The sequence below is a fragment of the Fukomys damarensis genome, unplaced genomic scaffold (assembly GCF_012274545.1).
Source record: "Fukomys damarensis isolate Sample0158 unplaced genomic scaffold, DMR_v1.0_HiC HiC_scaffold_35, whole genome shotgun sequence".
NCBI classification, from domain to species: domain Eukaryota; kingdom Metazoa; phylum Chordata; class Mammalia; order Rodentia; family Bathyergidae; genus Fukomys; species Fukomys damarensis.
The window spans coordinates 38,113,077-38,130,095 of record NW_022900947.1 but is presented as its reverse complement, the minus strand read 5'-3'; the positions used below and the strand labels follow the sequence as shown (position 1 = coordinate 38,130,095).

Here is a 17,019-nt window from a genome sequence, read left to right as displayed (position 1 = left end):
TAAGGCTTTCATTTAAAATGCTGTTTTCTTTGAACCTTATCTCCTGTTAAATATATCTGGCATATTGTCCGTTTTCATTAATGGCTGTATCAATCTGCCAGACAAAAGGAGATAAGAGCCACTTAGCATGAATATTTGGAATATAATTGTCTTGGCCATTAACCCTTAACTTACATTAAGGCTCTATTCAGCAGAAATTTTATGACTTGGCTCCTACTAAGTCTTAGATAATGTGGCTGCCATGTATAGTTGAGGTGAAGAGCTTTTAGCATTTAAGGAAAAAATATGCTAATTACCTGGTATAACAGAATTTATTTCTTTTATACATTGGAAAAATTGATCCAAGATAAAGGCCTTACTGAATTGATTAAAAGTAACTAATAACTTTAGTTGATTCAAGTAATCTCTTGATTTAAAAAAAAAAAAACCTGAATTTTTAACTTACGAGACCAGACCCTTCTCAGGACTGATTTTGATTAATATTTACTGAACATTGGATTCATTCTCATTTAATTTGCACTGTACCTGAGGCTGAAAGAAGATAATAATTGACCCATGTTGTGATAGCTTTGCATCTAGATTGATCCAGTTATGTAACTCTTGCTCTTTCTGGTCCACCATATTACTTTTGAATATATCATAAAGAATATTGCAGATCTAAATATTTTAAGAAAAATATTTAGAATATATTTCTGGTATATGAGAAAGACGCTATTCTTGGGCCAGGGATGTAGCTCAGTAGTGCTGCCACATGCGTCACCAAGCTCAAGGTCCCAAGTTTGATCTTTGAACAAACAAACAAACAAAAAAAGACATTATTCTCTAGAGTCAGAAGAATAAATTATGATGAGTTTTCAAGGTACTTTCAGATATTGGGCTTTTTTGAAAAAATACTACACCTATTTTCATATTAATGATATGAAAAATTGGCTTTATTCCTGTATGCCCATAAATATGTGAGTGTTATTTTATTTCCACTGAAGTTAAAGTTTTTAATTTTGTCCCAAACAAAATTTGTTAGTTTCCTATTTCTATATCTTCATATCAGTTTATGAGTTTATATGAAAAGTGATTTTAATGCTTCTGAAAAAATTTAAAAAGAGGAATATAAGAATAGTTATATAAAAATAATTTGGAATCTTTTTTTACCACTACAGCCTATGCTTATTTTCTTTTAAATATTTAAAGTTGTTTAACTCATATGCAGTGCTTTAAGAGGAAAAAATTACAGAATTAAAAATTTGATTGTAGAGCCGGGCATGGTGGTGCACGCCTGTAATCCCAGCACTCGGGAGGCTGAGGCAGGAGGATTGCTGTGAGTTTGAGACCAGCCTGGGCCTCATAGTGAGTTCTAGGTCAGTCTCAACTACATAGTGAGACTCTGTCTCAAAAAGAAAACCAAACAAACAAACAAAAAAATTTAATTGTTTTCTTTTGGTTTGAGTATTGTAGGTATATCCTATGATGCCCAAGTAGTGATATTTTTTTTTTCTTTACCACTTCTGGCCACTCTCTTGGAAATTTAAAATTTCTTCTAAATAGAGACCTTGGTGAAGAGCTGTCTTATTTTGTGCTTATTTTCATCTAACATGCATGTGCTGCATCTCATGTTTATGTTTGCTGTCTCACATTGCTTTATTTAGATGCCATCTAACAACAGTATCAGAAAACAAATAGAAACACTCCAGGTGAGTTGTGTTGGCATTACAAAGTAAAATACTGCTTTATTTCCTTACGTGTGGCATTTGTTTTTTCCTTCCCTATTGTTGCATTGCATGCCTGATGTACTTACTTAAACCTGTTTCCAGTACTATAAGAGAAGTGTAAGCCATCGCAGGAGCTTTCTTCATAAGGCATACTATTAATGTGGCCCTAAGAAGATGGATTTAAGGAAAAGAAGTGATTCTGAATGCCGATTCTTCACCAAAATTTAAAATTTTAAAGTATTGTGTTTAATATGCATTATCTAACTGTTACAGATGAAAATGTTTTTCTGATTTTTCTTATGAAATTAAGCAGACAGTACTTTAGATTTTGAATATGATATTTTGGTTTGTCCATTTTATTTTATTTGGTGCTGGGGATTGATCCTAGGGTCTTGCACATGCTACCACTGAACTACATCCCCAGCCCTTGAATATGATTTTGATGAATGAATTTTTTAAAATCTTTTTATCATATTGGCTTTGGTTTTTAACAAATTAATTTTTAAGCTCATAATAGGACAAGAGGGAACAAATACACTGAAATGATTGCCACAAAGATCATGTTTGATCTCGCTGGGCATTTGACTCAGTGGCCCCACACCTGCCTCACAAGTACAAGGTCGTGAGTTCAATTCTTGATACCAAATTAAGAAAGGTCATACTTTAGTGATATCATACTTTGTATTATGTTAATGTTATTCATTTTTCAACCTATATAATAATCTGATAATTTAGAAGAAAATTATAACTGGGGAATTATATCTATTTTAAAGGCCCAGATCAATTCCGACTTTTTTTTACTCAGCTATAACAGCATTGTAGCTGCTGAAAAATTTGATTTTTATCACTTTTCGTCTTGCTGTTTTGCATTGTGTCAATGCTACCTTTGTAAACATAGCCAGTCCATCTTGGAAAATTTGAAAATAAAGTATTTATGCCAGATACCTCATCACTTAAGAAAATCCAAATAATTTTACATTTAATCATTAATAAGAAAATAGTATTTTTATTTGTGGAATAGGACTTAAACATTTTTAACATACAGTTTTTGTTAGTATTTTGAAAATAAAGTGTTTTATTTGATGTGTATGTGAATAGTAAAAGGTGTATATTAAAAGTAACTTTTTAAAAACAGATTTTGTTTTGGGGAGCAATTTTATGTGCACAGTAAGATTGAGAGAAAGGTGTAGGGATTTCCCAAATTTTCCTCTGCCACCCTCCGCATGCGCTGCCTTTCCTAATACCCACCCCCCCACCAGAGCAGTGCATTTGTTTTAACTGTGAACCGACCTTGATGTGTCATGTCATCCAGAGTTCATAGTTTGCATTAATGTTCTCTCTCGGTATTGTGCATTTTATGGATTTTAGCCAATGAAAGACACGCATCCCCCATTATAGTGTGCAGTAGAGTAGCTTCACTGCTGTAAAAGTCTGTCCTGGTTGTTCTCTCCTCTTGCTCTCCTAATTTCTTGCTGACTTAAAATTATCATATTTAGTATCTACAACTTAATAGAAAGACATTACTAAAAAAAGCTTGCATGTTTTATTGATAGCATACATTATATGTTATATTAGCAACAAATCATGTATTAGGTGTATTAATCTAAAGAAAAAGTTGAATGGCTAAAGCAAGTTAAATATTACTTTGAAAAACTGATAGTTACCATATATAAAGTAATTGTTTGACAATGAGAAATCCACCAAACCAAAAAAAAAAAAACTCTTTTTGAGACAGAGTCTTGCTATGTATGTAGTGCAATCTGGACTTGAACTCATGGCAATCCTCCTGCATCAGCCTCCCAAGTGCTGGGATTACAAGTGTGTGCCAGTATGCCTGGCTTAAATTTTTAAAAATATAAATTTATAGCATTCAATACTTCCTACACTTGCTGTGTGTGGTGGAGCACACCTATAATCTCAACACTTTTTGGGAGGCTCTCGAGGCCAGAGAATTGCCACGAATTTGAGGTCAGCGTGGGCTACGTAGTAAGTTCCAGGACAGCCTGAACTACAATAGAAAGACCTTATATCCAAAGAAAAACTTCCTACCATCAGTCAACAGATGTATAAAGAGTTTTTCCCTTTTTTTAAGTGGTTTTTTTTTTGGTACCGGCACCATCGAACTCGGGTCCTTACACACTTGCAAGGCAGGCGGCAGAACCGCTGAGCTAAATCCCTGGCCCTAAGTGTTTTGTTTTTTCTTGATGAAAATTATTAGCTACAATTTTTAAATTCACTATTAAATTTCATTACATGAATGTGGCTATTTGAGAAAGTGAGTTGTTTTGAGACAAGGTCTGACTATAATAGCTCAGGCTGGCCTTGAACTCTCTGTTTTGCCAGCTTTGAACTTGAAATTCTCCTGACCTAGACCCCGGAGTGTGAGAGTATAGGTGTTCACCGATATGCCCAGTTTTAAAATGTCACTTTGTCATCATTATCATCATCATCATCATCATCATCATCATCATCATCATCATCATCATCATCATTATCTGTACTAGGGATCCAACTCAGGACCTTGCACTTGCAAGGCAGGCGTAGAACCACTGAGGTAAATCCCTGGCCCAGAAATGTTCGTTTTTACAGTAGCTAGAATAAGAGAAACTTTGCTGATCAAATTATGATTGAAATGGAATAATTATCTAACTCTTAACTTAAATAAGTGTTTTTATTCTAAACAAAAGAAGTATAATCTTTAAGAGTAGACATTCATCATGCCAGGTACTATTCCAAGTGCTTTATAAATATTAATTTTCATGCTCTGTGAGGTAGGTGTCATCATTGCCCCACTTTAGATTTGAGAAGCTGTGGCATAGTGATCTAATACCCCCCCAGGGTGTGGGGCATGGATCTGAACCCAGATCGTCCTAATTTCAGAGTCATAATTGTAATTCTCTGGCTCACATACTCTCTTGTAAGAATATACACTCAAAATATTCTGCATTATTTCATAAATATGAGTGACTGTAATACCATTTGGTGTTCTAAACTTTAACCACAGATGGGCAGCAGATGAATTACTGTAGAGATGAGTAATCTTTCTTCTGTCATTATGTCAGTATTTTAGTGTGAACCATTTATCAAGCGATTTGATGTATGTGTAATTTTGGAGCTGTTAGAAATTTTAATAGAATTCTTGCATTTTATTAATTTTTTTTTGACGGTATAAGAAAGAACTCAGAACTGCCTTGTTCATGGTTACTTTTCAGCTATCTGTACATGCCACATACAGAGTAACTGTGTATTTAAACCTGTTTTAAACCAAATACTAAAAAAGCAATTGGGGGCTTTTGGCTGTTGACAGAGAATGTATTTGATCTTAAGTGAGTACAAATATTTTAGTATTTTTATTCTTATTCTCTTTTGTTTTAAAACAGAATAAAGATCCTAAAATGTCTCGAGTTGCACTGGAATCTTTGTATAGATTGTTGTGGGTTTATGTAATTAGAATAAAATGTGAAAGCAACACTGTAACTCAAAGGTGAGTGCCTTGTCTTAAAGTCTACTTCAAATCTTGGGACTAAGGGTGTGGCTCATGGTGGAGCTTGAGCAATGCTCTGAGTTCAGTCTTTAGCTTCAAAATTAATGAAATGAAATCTTGTTAAAGATTTTTGTACTTAGAATTTTACTTAAATATCTTGGTGGAGAATATGAATTCTCTTGATATAAAGAAGAGGAAGGTTTTTTTTTGCTAATACACTATTAATGTCATGGTCTCATGCCAAATTCTTTTCTTCCTGTAGTCGTCTTATGAGCATTGTGTCAGCACTTTTTCCAAAAGGCTCACGAAGTGTGGTTCCTCGTGACACACCCCTCAATATATTTGTGAAGATTATTCAGTTCATTGCTCAGGTGAGTGCTTCACCTCATAATATGTCTCACAGAAACCTTATGAGTAGCCTGTGCTAGTAAGTGGGACTTTGTAAATTTTTTACACATGCTAACAAATACTGGTTAATATTGAATAGCGAAGAATGATGCACACTTAAAAAGTAAAAACTGAATGATACATTTTTTTGGTGACAATAAGTTTAAATGATTAATTTACAATAAGTGTTTCATAAAAACAGTGATTTTTTTTGTTTGTTTGTTTTGTTTTTTGAGACAGGGTCTCACTATGTAGTTGAGACTGACCTGGAACTCACTACATAGTCCAGGCTGGTCTCGAACTCAGAGATCCTCCTGCCTCAGCCTCCTGAGTGCTGGGATTACAGGCGTGCACCACCACGCCCGGCACAGTGATTTTTTAAAATTTAAAATAAATTTATTACAGTAAAAGACATATTACCACCACCCCCCATATTCTCCCGTGTTTTGAACACATTTATCACTCTTGCCACTTCCTGAAGCAGTTCTGGAAGTCTTCTTTGGTTCTTGTGGCTGCCTTGATATCCTGACTATATTTTAAATGTTTATGGCAATTTCTGTTAAATAAAAACATTACAGGGCCAGGGATTTAGCTCAGTGGTTCCGCTGCCTGTCTCACAAGTGCAAGGTCTCTAGTTCAATCCCCGGTACCAAAAACAAAAACAAAACAAAACATTACAGTGTCCTCATCCATCTTACTCGCTGGATCTGATGCTGTGTTTCTTGTGGCTCTTCCCTCATGTCAAAATGACCAGGAAAGGCAAATGTTTTAAATTGTTTCAGTGCACTGAGGCAGCCATGACAGTGCAGCTGAAGAAAGATATTCACAAAAGAGGACTTCCAGACTTGCTTCAGAAAGAACAATGGGATGGGTGTGTTCCAAGTGACAGGGAGTATTTGGGGGGATGAAAATAGGCCCTTTACTGTAATTTAAAATTGTTTTTAAAGCAGTCACCATATTTTTTATTGAACCTTCTACTTGGAGAAGGAAAGGAGACACCAGAGTGGAAGAATTTGAAAGGGTCATAAGATTAGCTGTAATCGCACTGTTAGTCCATTTACTAATTACCCCTGAGTATCTTAAGATTTTTAGAAGAGTCTTTTCATAATCTATATTAATTATTAGGTATAGATAATAAAATCTACTGTAGCTATTTAAACCCAGTGGAATCTTTTAAAAAAGACATACATAGAGCTCTCAGAATCTCTAGTAGGACTAAAGAAACACATTTCAGTCTGAATGACTCGGAGAAAACTGCAGACTGCTGTCCAGACGGCTGCTGCTCTGCTGAAATATGGAGGCTGTCAGACAGCAGTCACTATGTATGAGTATACTTGAGGGTCGTGCTGCCTCTGCTGTATCCTCCCAGTAAAAGGCTTCCTTCCTTCCTTCCTCCCTCCCTCCCTCCCTCTCTTTTTCCTTCCCTCTCTCCCTTCCTTTTTCCCTCCCTCCCTCCCTTCCTCCTCTTCCTTCTTCTCACAAGCCCAGTTCCCAAAGACTCATGAGTAGCCCACTTTGTAGGGTTTAAATTGCATTCTGAAGCCAATTGTTATTGGGAAATACCATTTATTTTTTGTAGCCTCTGCCCTAAAGAAAGCTTTGTCAGAATGGGATTAATGAGTGTTGAGTGAGCCAGTCCCAGGTTTGGGTTACATTCCTTCATGGGACATTAGCCCTGGAGAGAGAGGGAGGATGACCCCCTCGGTTAAAAGATATGGATTCCAGAATAATGACTGTCTTCTCTTTGAACAGAAACTGTGATTATTTAGATAATCCATGATGAAATCATTCTTGATAGTGAAGAAAAAAATACATCTTAACAATACAAATGCATTTCTATTTACTGGAACATATCTAATACCTTTCCGTTTTTTCTGGAATTGCACCCACTCCCTCAGATTAATTACTTCTAACAGCCCACCGGATCTGTGAAATGCCTCTGAGGCAACAGTTAATCTCATTATCTTTTTCCCCTTGGAGTTCTTCCTAGAGCCCTATACTTTCTGTCCCTCTCTGTTCTCTGTCCTTGTTGCCTTAGAACTTCCTTTCTTCATCGTTCTGAGAATTCTTTCACTGAAATTTTCAAAATGATTTTGGTATCTTACTGGTTTGAGTATTAAATCATTTGATATTAAATAATGTATTTATAATGTTTTAACCTTTTTCTTTTGTTCAGCTAGATTTATGTATCTTTTGGTTTGTCTGGTGGTGTTGTGGTGTTTTATCACTGAACTATGTCCCCAGGCTTTTTTATATTTTTCTATTTTGAGCAAGGATCTCACTAAGTTGCCCCTGCAAGAGTCAAACCTGCAATCTTTCTTCTACCTCAGCCTCCCTCATTGATGGGATTACAGGCATGTGCCACCACACCCTGCTGGATTTATGGACTTTTTAAGGGCATAAACTTTCATTGTTGCTGTTGTGTGTGTAATTTTTTGAAACCTTATCTGTAGCGGCAAGTTATAAGGACTTACTAACTGGATTTGTTTGTATGTTTTTTCTCTAGGAACGTTTGGATTTTGCAATGAAAGAAATAATATTTGATCTTCTCAGTGTTGGAAAATCTACTAAAACTTTCACAATTAATCCAGAGGTAAAAATAATATATATGTGTATTATATATATACCTATATATATAGCGCAGTATACTATCTTGTAGTATTTATTTTCTTTCAACAAAGTTTCTGGAGTCAGAATGTTTAGGTTCAAAACTAAGCTATACGTCTAATGATGACTGTTATCCTGGACAACTTATGTAATATTTCTGACTGCTGGCTCAATGGTTTAATGTTGGTAATAAACATAACAGAAAATAACATTGGGAGGAAAATTTCCAGGTTAGCCTGCTCAGGTGACTTTTAGAGGTTGTGACATGAGTTGTTTTACTTCACACAATTTTTGTTCAAGGTGTCTTTAATAAATATTATTTATTCAGCATTTATTGAGCACCTAAAATGTACCAGGTAATATTCTAGGTATTAAAGGACAAAAATCCTTTCACCCCCATGGAGTTAACAATTTAAATAGAAAGAAAGGGACTGAGGAATTAGCTCAGTGACTGTTCTACTGCTTGCCTCTCAAGTGCAAGGTCCCGAGTTTGGTCCTTGGTACCAACCAACCAAGAAACAAAATAAAACAAAAAAAAAAAAAAAAAAAAAAAAAAAAAAAAAAAAAAAAAAAAAAAAAAAGAAGAAGAAGAAAAGAAAACACCCCAAAATAAAAGTTTATTTCCCACTTCTACTTCAAACTTGAGACAATACATTTTTAGAACGTTTCAAAATATTTTACAACCTAATTAGACTCTAATGACATTTGAGACTATAAAAAGGCAAAATTAAGTATTTTCTTTTATTCTTATTATTTTAAATTACTATGCTAGCCCATCTTGTAATTGAATCCTAAGATATATGTTTATATGTTTAACAAATGAGTTGGAAAGTTGTTGACACTTTTCATTTACAGGATTGTTAAGGTAATATTTTCAGGTTTTTTTTTTTTTTTTTTTTTTTTTTTTTGGTACTGGGGAGCAAACTCAGGTTCTTTCATTTGTGAGGCAGGCACAGTGGCACTGAGCTAAATCCCCAGCCCTATGTTCCAGACTTTTAAAAGTGGGTAGACATGAGTGTTTTAATCGATAACATTCTTAACATAGTTTTTGGCAACAAGAGTTGGAGAACAGAAGATATTTCTTGAACATCGTTTCCTTTTTTAACAATACAGGTGATTGAACCCAGAGTTTCACACACGATGGACAAATGCTGTACCATGAGCTTTGTCTCAGGTCTTGTTCAAGCATTCATGTTTTTGATACGAAGAAATGTTTGTCCAGATTCTTTACCCATTTTTTAAAAATAGATTTTAGTGGAGCATTTTAGATATATATAATGATAACATTCATCCTAGGGAATTTGTACCTGTACATGATATTTCTTAATTCTTTTTATTCCCATTTCCTTCCCCTCCCTTCAAATACTCTTCCTGTTATTATTTATAAAAGCTTTGTTTCCTTTTTTTCCTCCTATTCTCTTTCTTTTTCTTGTCCCTTCCTTTCCTCCTCACCCTCCCTAGTTCCCCTTCCCATTTGAATACTTTCTTCCTGTTTCATAATATCTATTTTATATTTTGGTTCTTATTTTTACTTTTGGTTTCTCACACCAGAGAAACAATGTGATATTTAAACATGTTTTGTCCAGTTTATTTTAATTAAGAATATGGTACTGCCATTTACCTAGTAATGTCTCAAGTTTATCCTTCTTTATGGCAGAGTAGTACTCCATTGTAGAAAATCCCTACATCTTCTGTATTCATTCATTTATTGATAGGCATTTGGACTGTTTCCCAAATTTAACTATTACTAATTGTGTTGCTGTAAACATGGGTGTGTGTGCATACATTGCCGTGGTGTGATGCTTTTAATTTTGGGGGGAAGATTCCAAGAAGGAAAGTAACTGGGTGAGATGGAACCTCTAGTTGTGGTTTTTTGAGGAATCTCCACACTGATTTTGACAGTGGTTGCACCAGTCTACGCTCCTACTAATAGTGGAACAGGGTTCCTTTTTCCCTACAGCCCTTCCAGAGTTTGTTATTGACCGGTTTCTTGATAATAGCCATTTTTTTTATAATAGCCATTCTTTCTGGAGTGAGATGGAATCTCAGCTTTGTTTTAGTTTTCATCTCTCATATGACCGGTTATCATATTGAACAATATTTCATATATTTGCCTTTTGTATTCTTCATCTGAGAAGTGTATCCATTTCCGATGCCCATTTTTGGATTGGGTCTTCATATTTGAGGGATCTGATATTTTTGAGTTCTTTATATATTCTTTTTTTGAGGGGGAGGCGTTGAGACATGGTCTCGCTATGTAGTTGACAATGACCTGAACTCACTATGTAGCCCAGGCTGGTCTCGAACTCACAGTGATCTTCCTGCCTCTGCCTTCAGAGTGCTGGGATTATAGGCATGCACCACCACGCCCAGCCTTTATATATTCTTGATATTAGTCCTTTGAGGAAAGCTGGCAAAAATTTTTTCCCACTCTGTGGGTTGTCTCTTCACTCTGTAGGTGGTTTCTTTTGCAGTGCAAAAGCTTTTTAATGAGATATCAGTTGTTGATTCTTTGTGATATTTTCTATGTGACCAGAGTTATGAACATTTATTTTTTAAAAATACCCTGTCCATTGAAGTTTACTTCTGAAATTAATTGTTCTTTTCTTTGCTGAAATTTTCATTACTAGGAGAAGAAAAATCTACTGGGTATTTTAGATGGTGGCTGTTATCCATGTAGGCTTACTTTATTACTTACTCTCTTTGATCTGAGAAGAATCTGAGACACATTACCACCTGATATTTAAACCAAAGTAGGGTTAACCCTGTTTTATATGAAGATGACTAAAACCTAAATTCTTAAGACAACGAATATATGTGAACACAAGCTTTATTTTCTTGCTTGACTCCAGTGAAGTGCCTCACATGCCCATTGGGTTGCATGTACGCTGCTGTGGGGCCACTGGGGCAGTCACAGTAATGGCGGTATGCGCTGCAATAGCAGGATTGCTGGTAGATGGTAAATGCTTCACTGAGAAACAGTCAGGTCTGGAGACAAGATCTCACATCTGGTTTGAAAGTGTTTACCCAAGGCATGCTTTTGGCCTTGAGCCTCTTCAAGGAGACAGACAGATCTGAGAGTGTGGGTTCAGAGGAGAGCCAAGGCATAAAATTGGTTGGTGGTTTGGGATGGATGGTAATGGAAGCCATGTAAATACTACAGACAGTTTGTTGGGGAGAAAATGCATAACAGTAGGATATAGTAGGCTAGGAAGAGCCTGAAATACAACAAGAGATGACATGGGCTAGCGGTGGTACAGAAGTAGCCAGGGAGGGGTGTTTCAGGAGAGAAAGAGAGTTTGACAGGGCCATGTTGCAGAAAACACCAGTGGGATGCCAGCAAAATGCCATTGTCATGAGAAATCTGGTCACTGATGAGTGAAAGCTACCTCGGAGAAGTATCATGGGCAGTGTTTATGCCATTACAATAATTGAGTATAGTTAAAGGCAGTAGGATACTTTCAGTTGCACTGGAAATGTTAGAGATGCAAGAAAGAGAAGGGATTAGTGGTGGTGTAATATTCCAGAAAATGCAAGAGCAGATGGGATAACAAATAGGAAACCTAACACTCCCATCCCAATTCTAACCAGCAAAGGAGAGGAGGAAGTGCAGTTATAAGTAGATTGGTGTAATTTGTAGGGAAAGCTTGAGGAAGAGTAATTTTTCTTCCTTCTGTGAAATGGGGAAAGCTTTCTGCTTTAGAGAGGTGAGGGGATGGGCGAAAGGAGGCAAGGTAAGTTGAAGAAAGATGGAAGACATTTGAAAAAAGCATTAGAGAATAGGAGAGCCACTTGGCCCCAGAAGTGAATGGTGGTATATGGAAATTTGGTATCAGTGCAAACTCGATTGCCTGGTTTAAAATGTTTAACAGGAAGGTTAGTTTTCCTTCTAACTTCTTTGCTCTCCTCTCCCCACATTATTTAATGAGATATTTCTGACATGACAGAAAGATAATATATGGCATTAATTTCTCCCTTTTGTAATTTTTCTCTGAAGAGAATGAATATAGGCCTCAGAGTCTTCCTTGTAATAGCAGACAGCTTGCAGCAGAAAGATGGTGAACCACCCATGCCAACAACTGGAGTGATTCTTCCCTCAGGAAATACTCTTCGTGTAAAGAAGATTTTTCTCAATAAAACCTTGACAGATGAAGAAGCAAAAGTCATAGGTTAGTGTTAACTGGGATAAATACATGGCTTTATAATACGGTTGAATATTCTTTTGTGAAAGTCTGTGATCAAATCTAAAACATGTATTGGCCAGGTAATGGTTATTCTAGTACATAGAATGATACCAAATGAATATTTTTGGCAATATTTGTAAATCTTTTTGGGAAGACTCTCCTATCTGTTCATTGCATTTTGTCCTTTCAAATTAATTTGACTTTTCTACAAAATAACGCAATTTTTCTACCTATTTCTGTATACTGAAGCTGATCTTCAGGGAGAATATGTCGCAATTGAAACTCCTTCCTTTGTAACAGCAATAAGCTTGTACTGTTTAAAGATGGTAGGCTACGTATTCTTCATCTAATTTGTGATATTTTATAATTGTGAGCTTCTCTCTCCTAGGAATGTCAGTTTACTATCCTCAAGTAAGAAAAGCATTAGATAGCATTCTCCGACACTTGGACAAAGAAGTTGGAAGACCAATGTGTATGACTAGTGTGCAGATGTCTAATAAGGAGCCTGAAGATATGATTACGTATGTAGTAAATGATTTCCCTTCGTTGCTGTTTCAGTTTTCATAAAATAGTGCAGATGTTTGATTCCTGCTTACCTGTTTTCTCTGGAGTTCACCCATCCTGCCATTTCCTGCAGTTTTTAATACCGTAATTTCAGCAATGTGTCTGTTTTATTCTTTGATGTTAAAGTAGTGTAGATGACGAAAATCACCTTGGACCTCTGTCTAATTTGTCCTTATGATGAGGGCTTACATTTATGCTCTGTTAAATAAGTTCCAGTGGCCGCTGCTGCGTGCGGTGTGACTGGTTCATTAAGTACCACCGATGCTTCTACTTCTAGAGTCCTGGTAAACAAACCCTGAAAATCTGAGCTCTCATAGTTTTTGTACTGGTGGGATTTTTGTTTTTAGAAATAGTACCTTAATCCCACCCAAACCAACAATTGTTTGTCATTCTAGCATTTTTCCCCCTTTTTTGTTAGGGATTTCCTCCTCTGAGAGATATATTTTAGGACAGTAACTTTTTTTATTTGTTAGACACCATCTACATATTCTCTATATGCAGGATTTTTTGTTATTAACATTTGCATTATAGATTTTTAGAACACCAAGCTGGATATTTGATCTCTCCTTTTTAGTTTTATTTTTTTAGACAAAGTCTCACTAGGTAATTCAGTCCAGCTTCTAACTCAGCATATAGCCCAGACTGGCCTCAAGCTTGAAATCTTCCTTCTCAGCCTCTGAATGCTGGAATAACAGATGTATACCACTGTGACTGGCTTGATCTTTCTATTTAATATGCACTTGTTTTATATTACTGTATTCTAATATCTCTGAGAGTTTTATTTGTTTGATGGGATTTGGCAGGGAGGCAGTTATTTTGAGACATGGCCTCTGACTGTCTTGTAATATCTCAGATGATAGCAGTATCTGCATTGCCTAATTATCTATTCTTCTGTAACTCCAATAACACTCAATTTGAATGTCACTTTTTGTTTAGAGTTTAACAGAGTACATCATTTTTCTGATTAAGAGAAACACAAGATGTAATTTATTAATTACAGGTCCTACACAACATGCCTGGAAGGCACTTGCTCTTAAGTCATGGAGTGTGTGGGGAAAGGGAGGAGAAAGGGACCCCTGGGGTACTGCTTTTATTGGGTTCAGATGTTATCCAAACAGCCTTCCTACAGGAAGTTTTAATTCAAGAATGTAAAGCAGTCAAAGTTCCAGGAAATCACGCCTTGCCCGAGAGATGATCTCTGGCTATCGGCACAGTCCGTTTGGGGTATGGAGTCAGTAGGGCCAGTCAAGCAGGGTACACCCATCTATTCTACAGGGAGATGCAGAGACCTGGCTAGATAGCCCTGAATTGGGAAGAGGGGAGTGTGGAGAAGTAGACAGTGTCTGTGTGACGGAGCCCTGCTTCTGTGACAGAAACATTGAAACTACATTTAAAATGGACCCTGAACCAACATAAAAACTTAAGAACTTGCTACACTATGATATTCTCCTTTCTTTGTTACACTTTAATCTTTGTTGCCCAGTTCTTTTGATTATCCATATTGGTAAAGGTCACTGGCTTTCCTCCCTTGAGACAAACAGGCACCACACCTGCACACTTTGCTGGGCGTGTGGGACAGGTGCACACTGACTCATCACTAACAGCCTTGAGAAGCAGGCTGTGGCTCGTCACTCTTCGGGCATGCACCTGTTATTTACATAGTGCCTTACAGACAGGGGGTCAGTCGTGAAGTTTGTGCTATTACAGTTAAACTTCAGGTATAGTAGCTGAAATTTAAATCGTATTATTGGGAACTGTTGTTATTGAACTAAATTGTAGTAACTGAAATTCATGCAATTTGGAACCATGCAAAGGGAGGACTGTAAAAATCTAGAAATCTCAACAAGGAGATAGTATATCCATTGCCACTATAACAAATACCTAAAATATTTAAAACATTCTACTTCTTTCTTATGTAAGGATTATTTTATTAGGCCAACCAGAGAACAAACAAAATAAATGAACTAAAAACCTTGTTTTAAAATAAAAACTAAAATCCAACTTAGTAAGGGGTTAGACATTGAAATAAATGAAATTGTCAAATAACTATAAGAAAATATAGTGAAGGGCTGGGATGCAACTTATGGTAGAGCACTGCTTAGTACAGTATGTGCAAGGATTCAGGTTCCATCCCCAGCACCACACACACACACACACACACACACACACACGGAAAAGAAAAGAAAATATGGTAGAATTAAATTGGTTAAGCCTCTGTTGAGGAGGGACTGGGGTTTTTAAAAATTCGCACATTTTATTACATAAAATTTAAATACATATTTTTGTATCATGTATCACAAGGATAAGGGCAAACAGTGCCAACAATGACATATGAGAATGTCTAATTGTAAATGTATTATGTCTTATTAGTATAGGAGATTAAATGAAAAAATGTTGTTTAATTTTATAGGCTTCAAATAATAATTAATATTGAGATATTTGATGTCAATACTTTTTTTTTTTTTTTTGGTACCAGGGATCGAATTTGGTTCCTTGTGCTTGCTAAGGCAGGCTGCAGAACCACTGAGCTAAATCCCCGGTCCTCAATACTATTATTTATAGTATCAATTAACATTTAATAATTATTCCTTGGAGGTTATTAAATGTTTTGAATAGTTTTATTAGTATTTGAACTGTTATAAATAATTTGAATTATTTATTATCAAATACAGTTACTTTGCTTGTTTTCTAATTAAGAAAATCCTTTTTGCTTGCTAGTTTTTCTTTTGTCTGCTCATGGCTGATAATTACCTACTGGATTTGTGAGCACTTTTTTTTTTTTTTGGTGTCGGGGATTGAAGTCAGGACCTTGTGCTTGTGAGGCAGGCATGGTGCCACTGAGCTAACTCCCCGGCCCATTCTCTAATATTAAATACATTAAACTCGGGGGTGGGCTCCCATGTTCTATAACTTTTTGCAAATTTGATTTCATTGTATAGCTTATATACTTTATACTTATTATTAAATCCTTTGTGATATATTTTTCAGGGGGGAGAGAAAACCCAAAATTGATTTGTTTAGAACTTGTATTGCTGCCATTCCAAGGTTGATTCCTGATGGTATGAGCAGAACTGACCTCATTGAATTGTTAGCAAGGTAAGAGAGTTCCTGGCTGCTGTGGTAATTTTATGTCTTTACTTTTCTTTTAAATTAATGGTATGATTCTGCTATTACTAACACTACCAAGGCAGTAATAAAGACATTTTTAATTCTTCACTTGACTTAATTTGCTTTTTTGTTATTTGTAGTGCCTGGGATCAAACTCTGGACCTTGTTATGCTTGCAAGGCAGGCATGGTATCACTGAGCTAAATCCCTAGCCTTGTCTTTCATTTTTGTTAAACACATTTTCCCTTCTCATTTTAGCTTACCAAGATCTTCTGTATTTCCCTATAAATCCTGTTTTTAAATTCTCTCTCTCTCTCCATCTGTAAGACCCTTGGATTTATATAACAGTTATCCCTCAACATGTGGCATTGCCCATGAATGATGAAACTCAGGTGTGTTTACTCCTATAATCGTATTTTGAAAATCTAGGGGGGTGATCAGTTCTTGTTTTCACTTTTTTCTCCTATGGCAGGGCCCATAAGTGTTAACATTTTTAGATCTCTTCCCTCTATTAGATCCACCTTTGCTCTGTAAAATGAGTAAATGTCTGACAGTTAGATTTAACTTCTAAAATGAACCCCAGGATGAGGTAGCAGTCAGTTAAGAAACTGCTCTGTTGATGCTGTTATGGATCCTAAGGGGACAGCAGTTTGTTCTTTGTTTTTGTCTTTCTGTAAAGGACCAATTAGGAAATATATTAGGGGTTGCAGGTCACACAGTCTATCACAAATAACTCATCTCTACCATTGCAGTAGGAAAGCATCCAGAGATCCCATGTAAAAGAGTGGGCATGTGGCTGGGTTTAGCCTTTAAGCTACAGTGTGTCAGATTTTGCCCTACGAGAAAACCTAAGGACAGTGACTAGAATACAGCTAGGATCCTCAACTGTAAGGAAAGAATTTCCTGGTTGCTGGGCACTTACCACTGAAGGTCCAGTTAAATTCACAATGAATATACAGAACCAGTTGCTTCAAGATTTC

At 36.1% G+C, this 17,019-nt stretch overlaps 1 protein-coding gene across 5 annotated transcripts in view; it reads left to right on the top strand.

Moving 5' to 3' along the window:
* Fryl (FRY like transcription coactivator) overlaps positions 1-17,019 on the top strand; it is a 176,745-nt gene that overhangs the window by 77,295 nt on the left and 82,431 nt on the right. For 4 of the 5 annotated variants that reach the window (XM_033758803.1, XM_033758801.1, XM_033758800.1 and 1 more), the window contains exons 12-17: positions 5,087-5,190; positions 5,453-5,561; positions 8,084-8,170; positions 12,182-12,353; positions 12,757-12,889; positions 15,921-16,028. In XM_033758803.1, the coding sequence (XP_033614694.1) occupies positions 5,087-5,190; positions 5,453-5,561; positions 8,084-8,170; positions 12,182-12,353; positions 12,757-12,889; positions 15,921-16,028 (713 nt within the window). Of the gene's footprint in view, positions 1-1,643; positions 1,689-5,086; positions 5,191-5,452; positions 5,562-8,083; positions 8,171-12,181; positions 12,354-12,756; positions 12,890-15,920; positions 16,029-17,019 lie in introns of all 5 variants that reach the window. The other variant, XM_033758802.1, reaches the window with a different exon arrangement.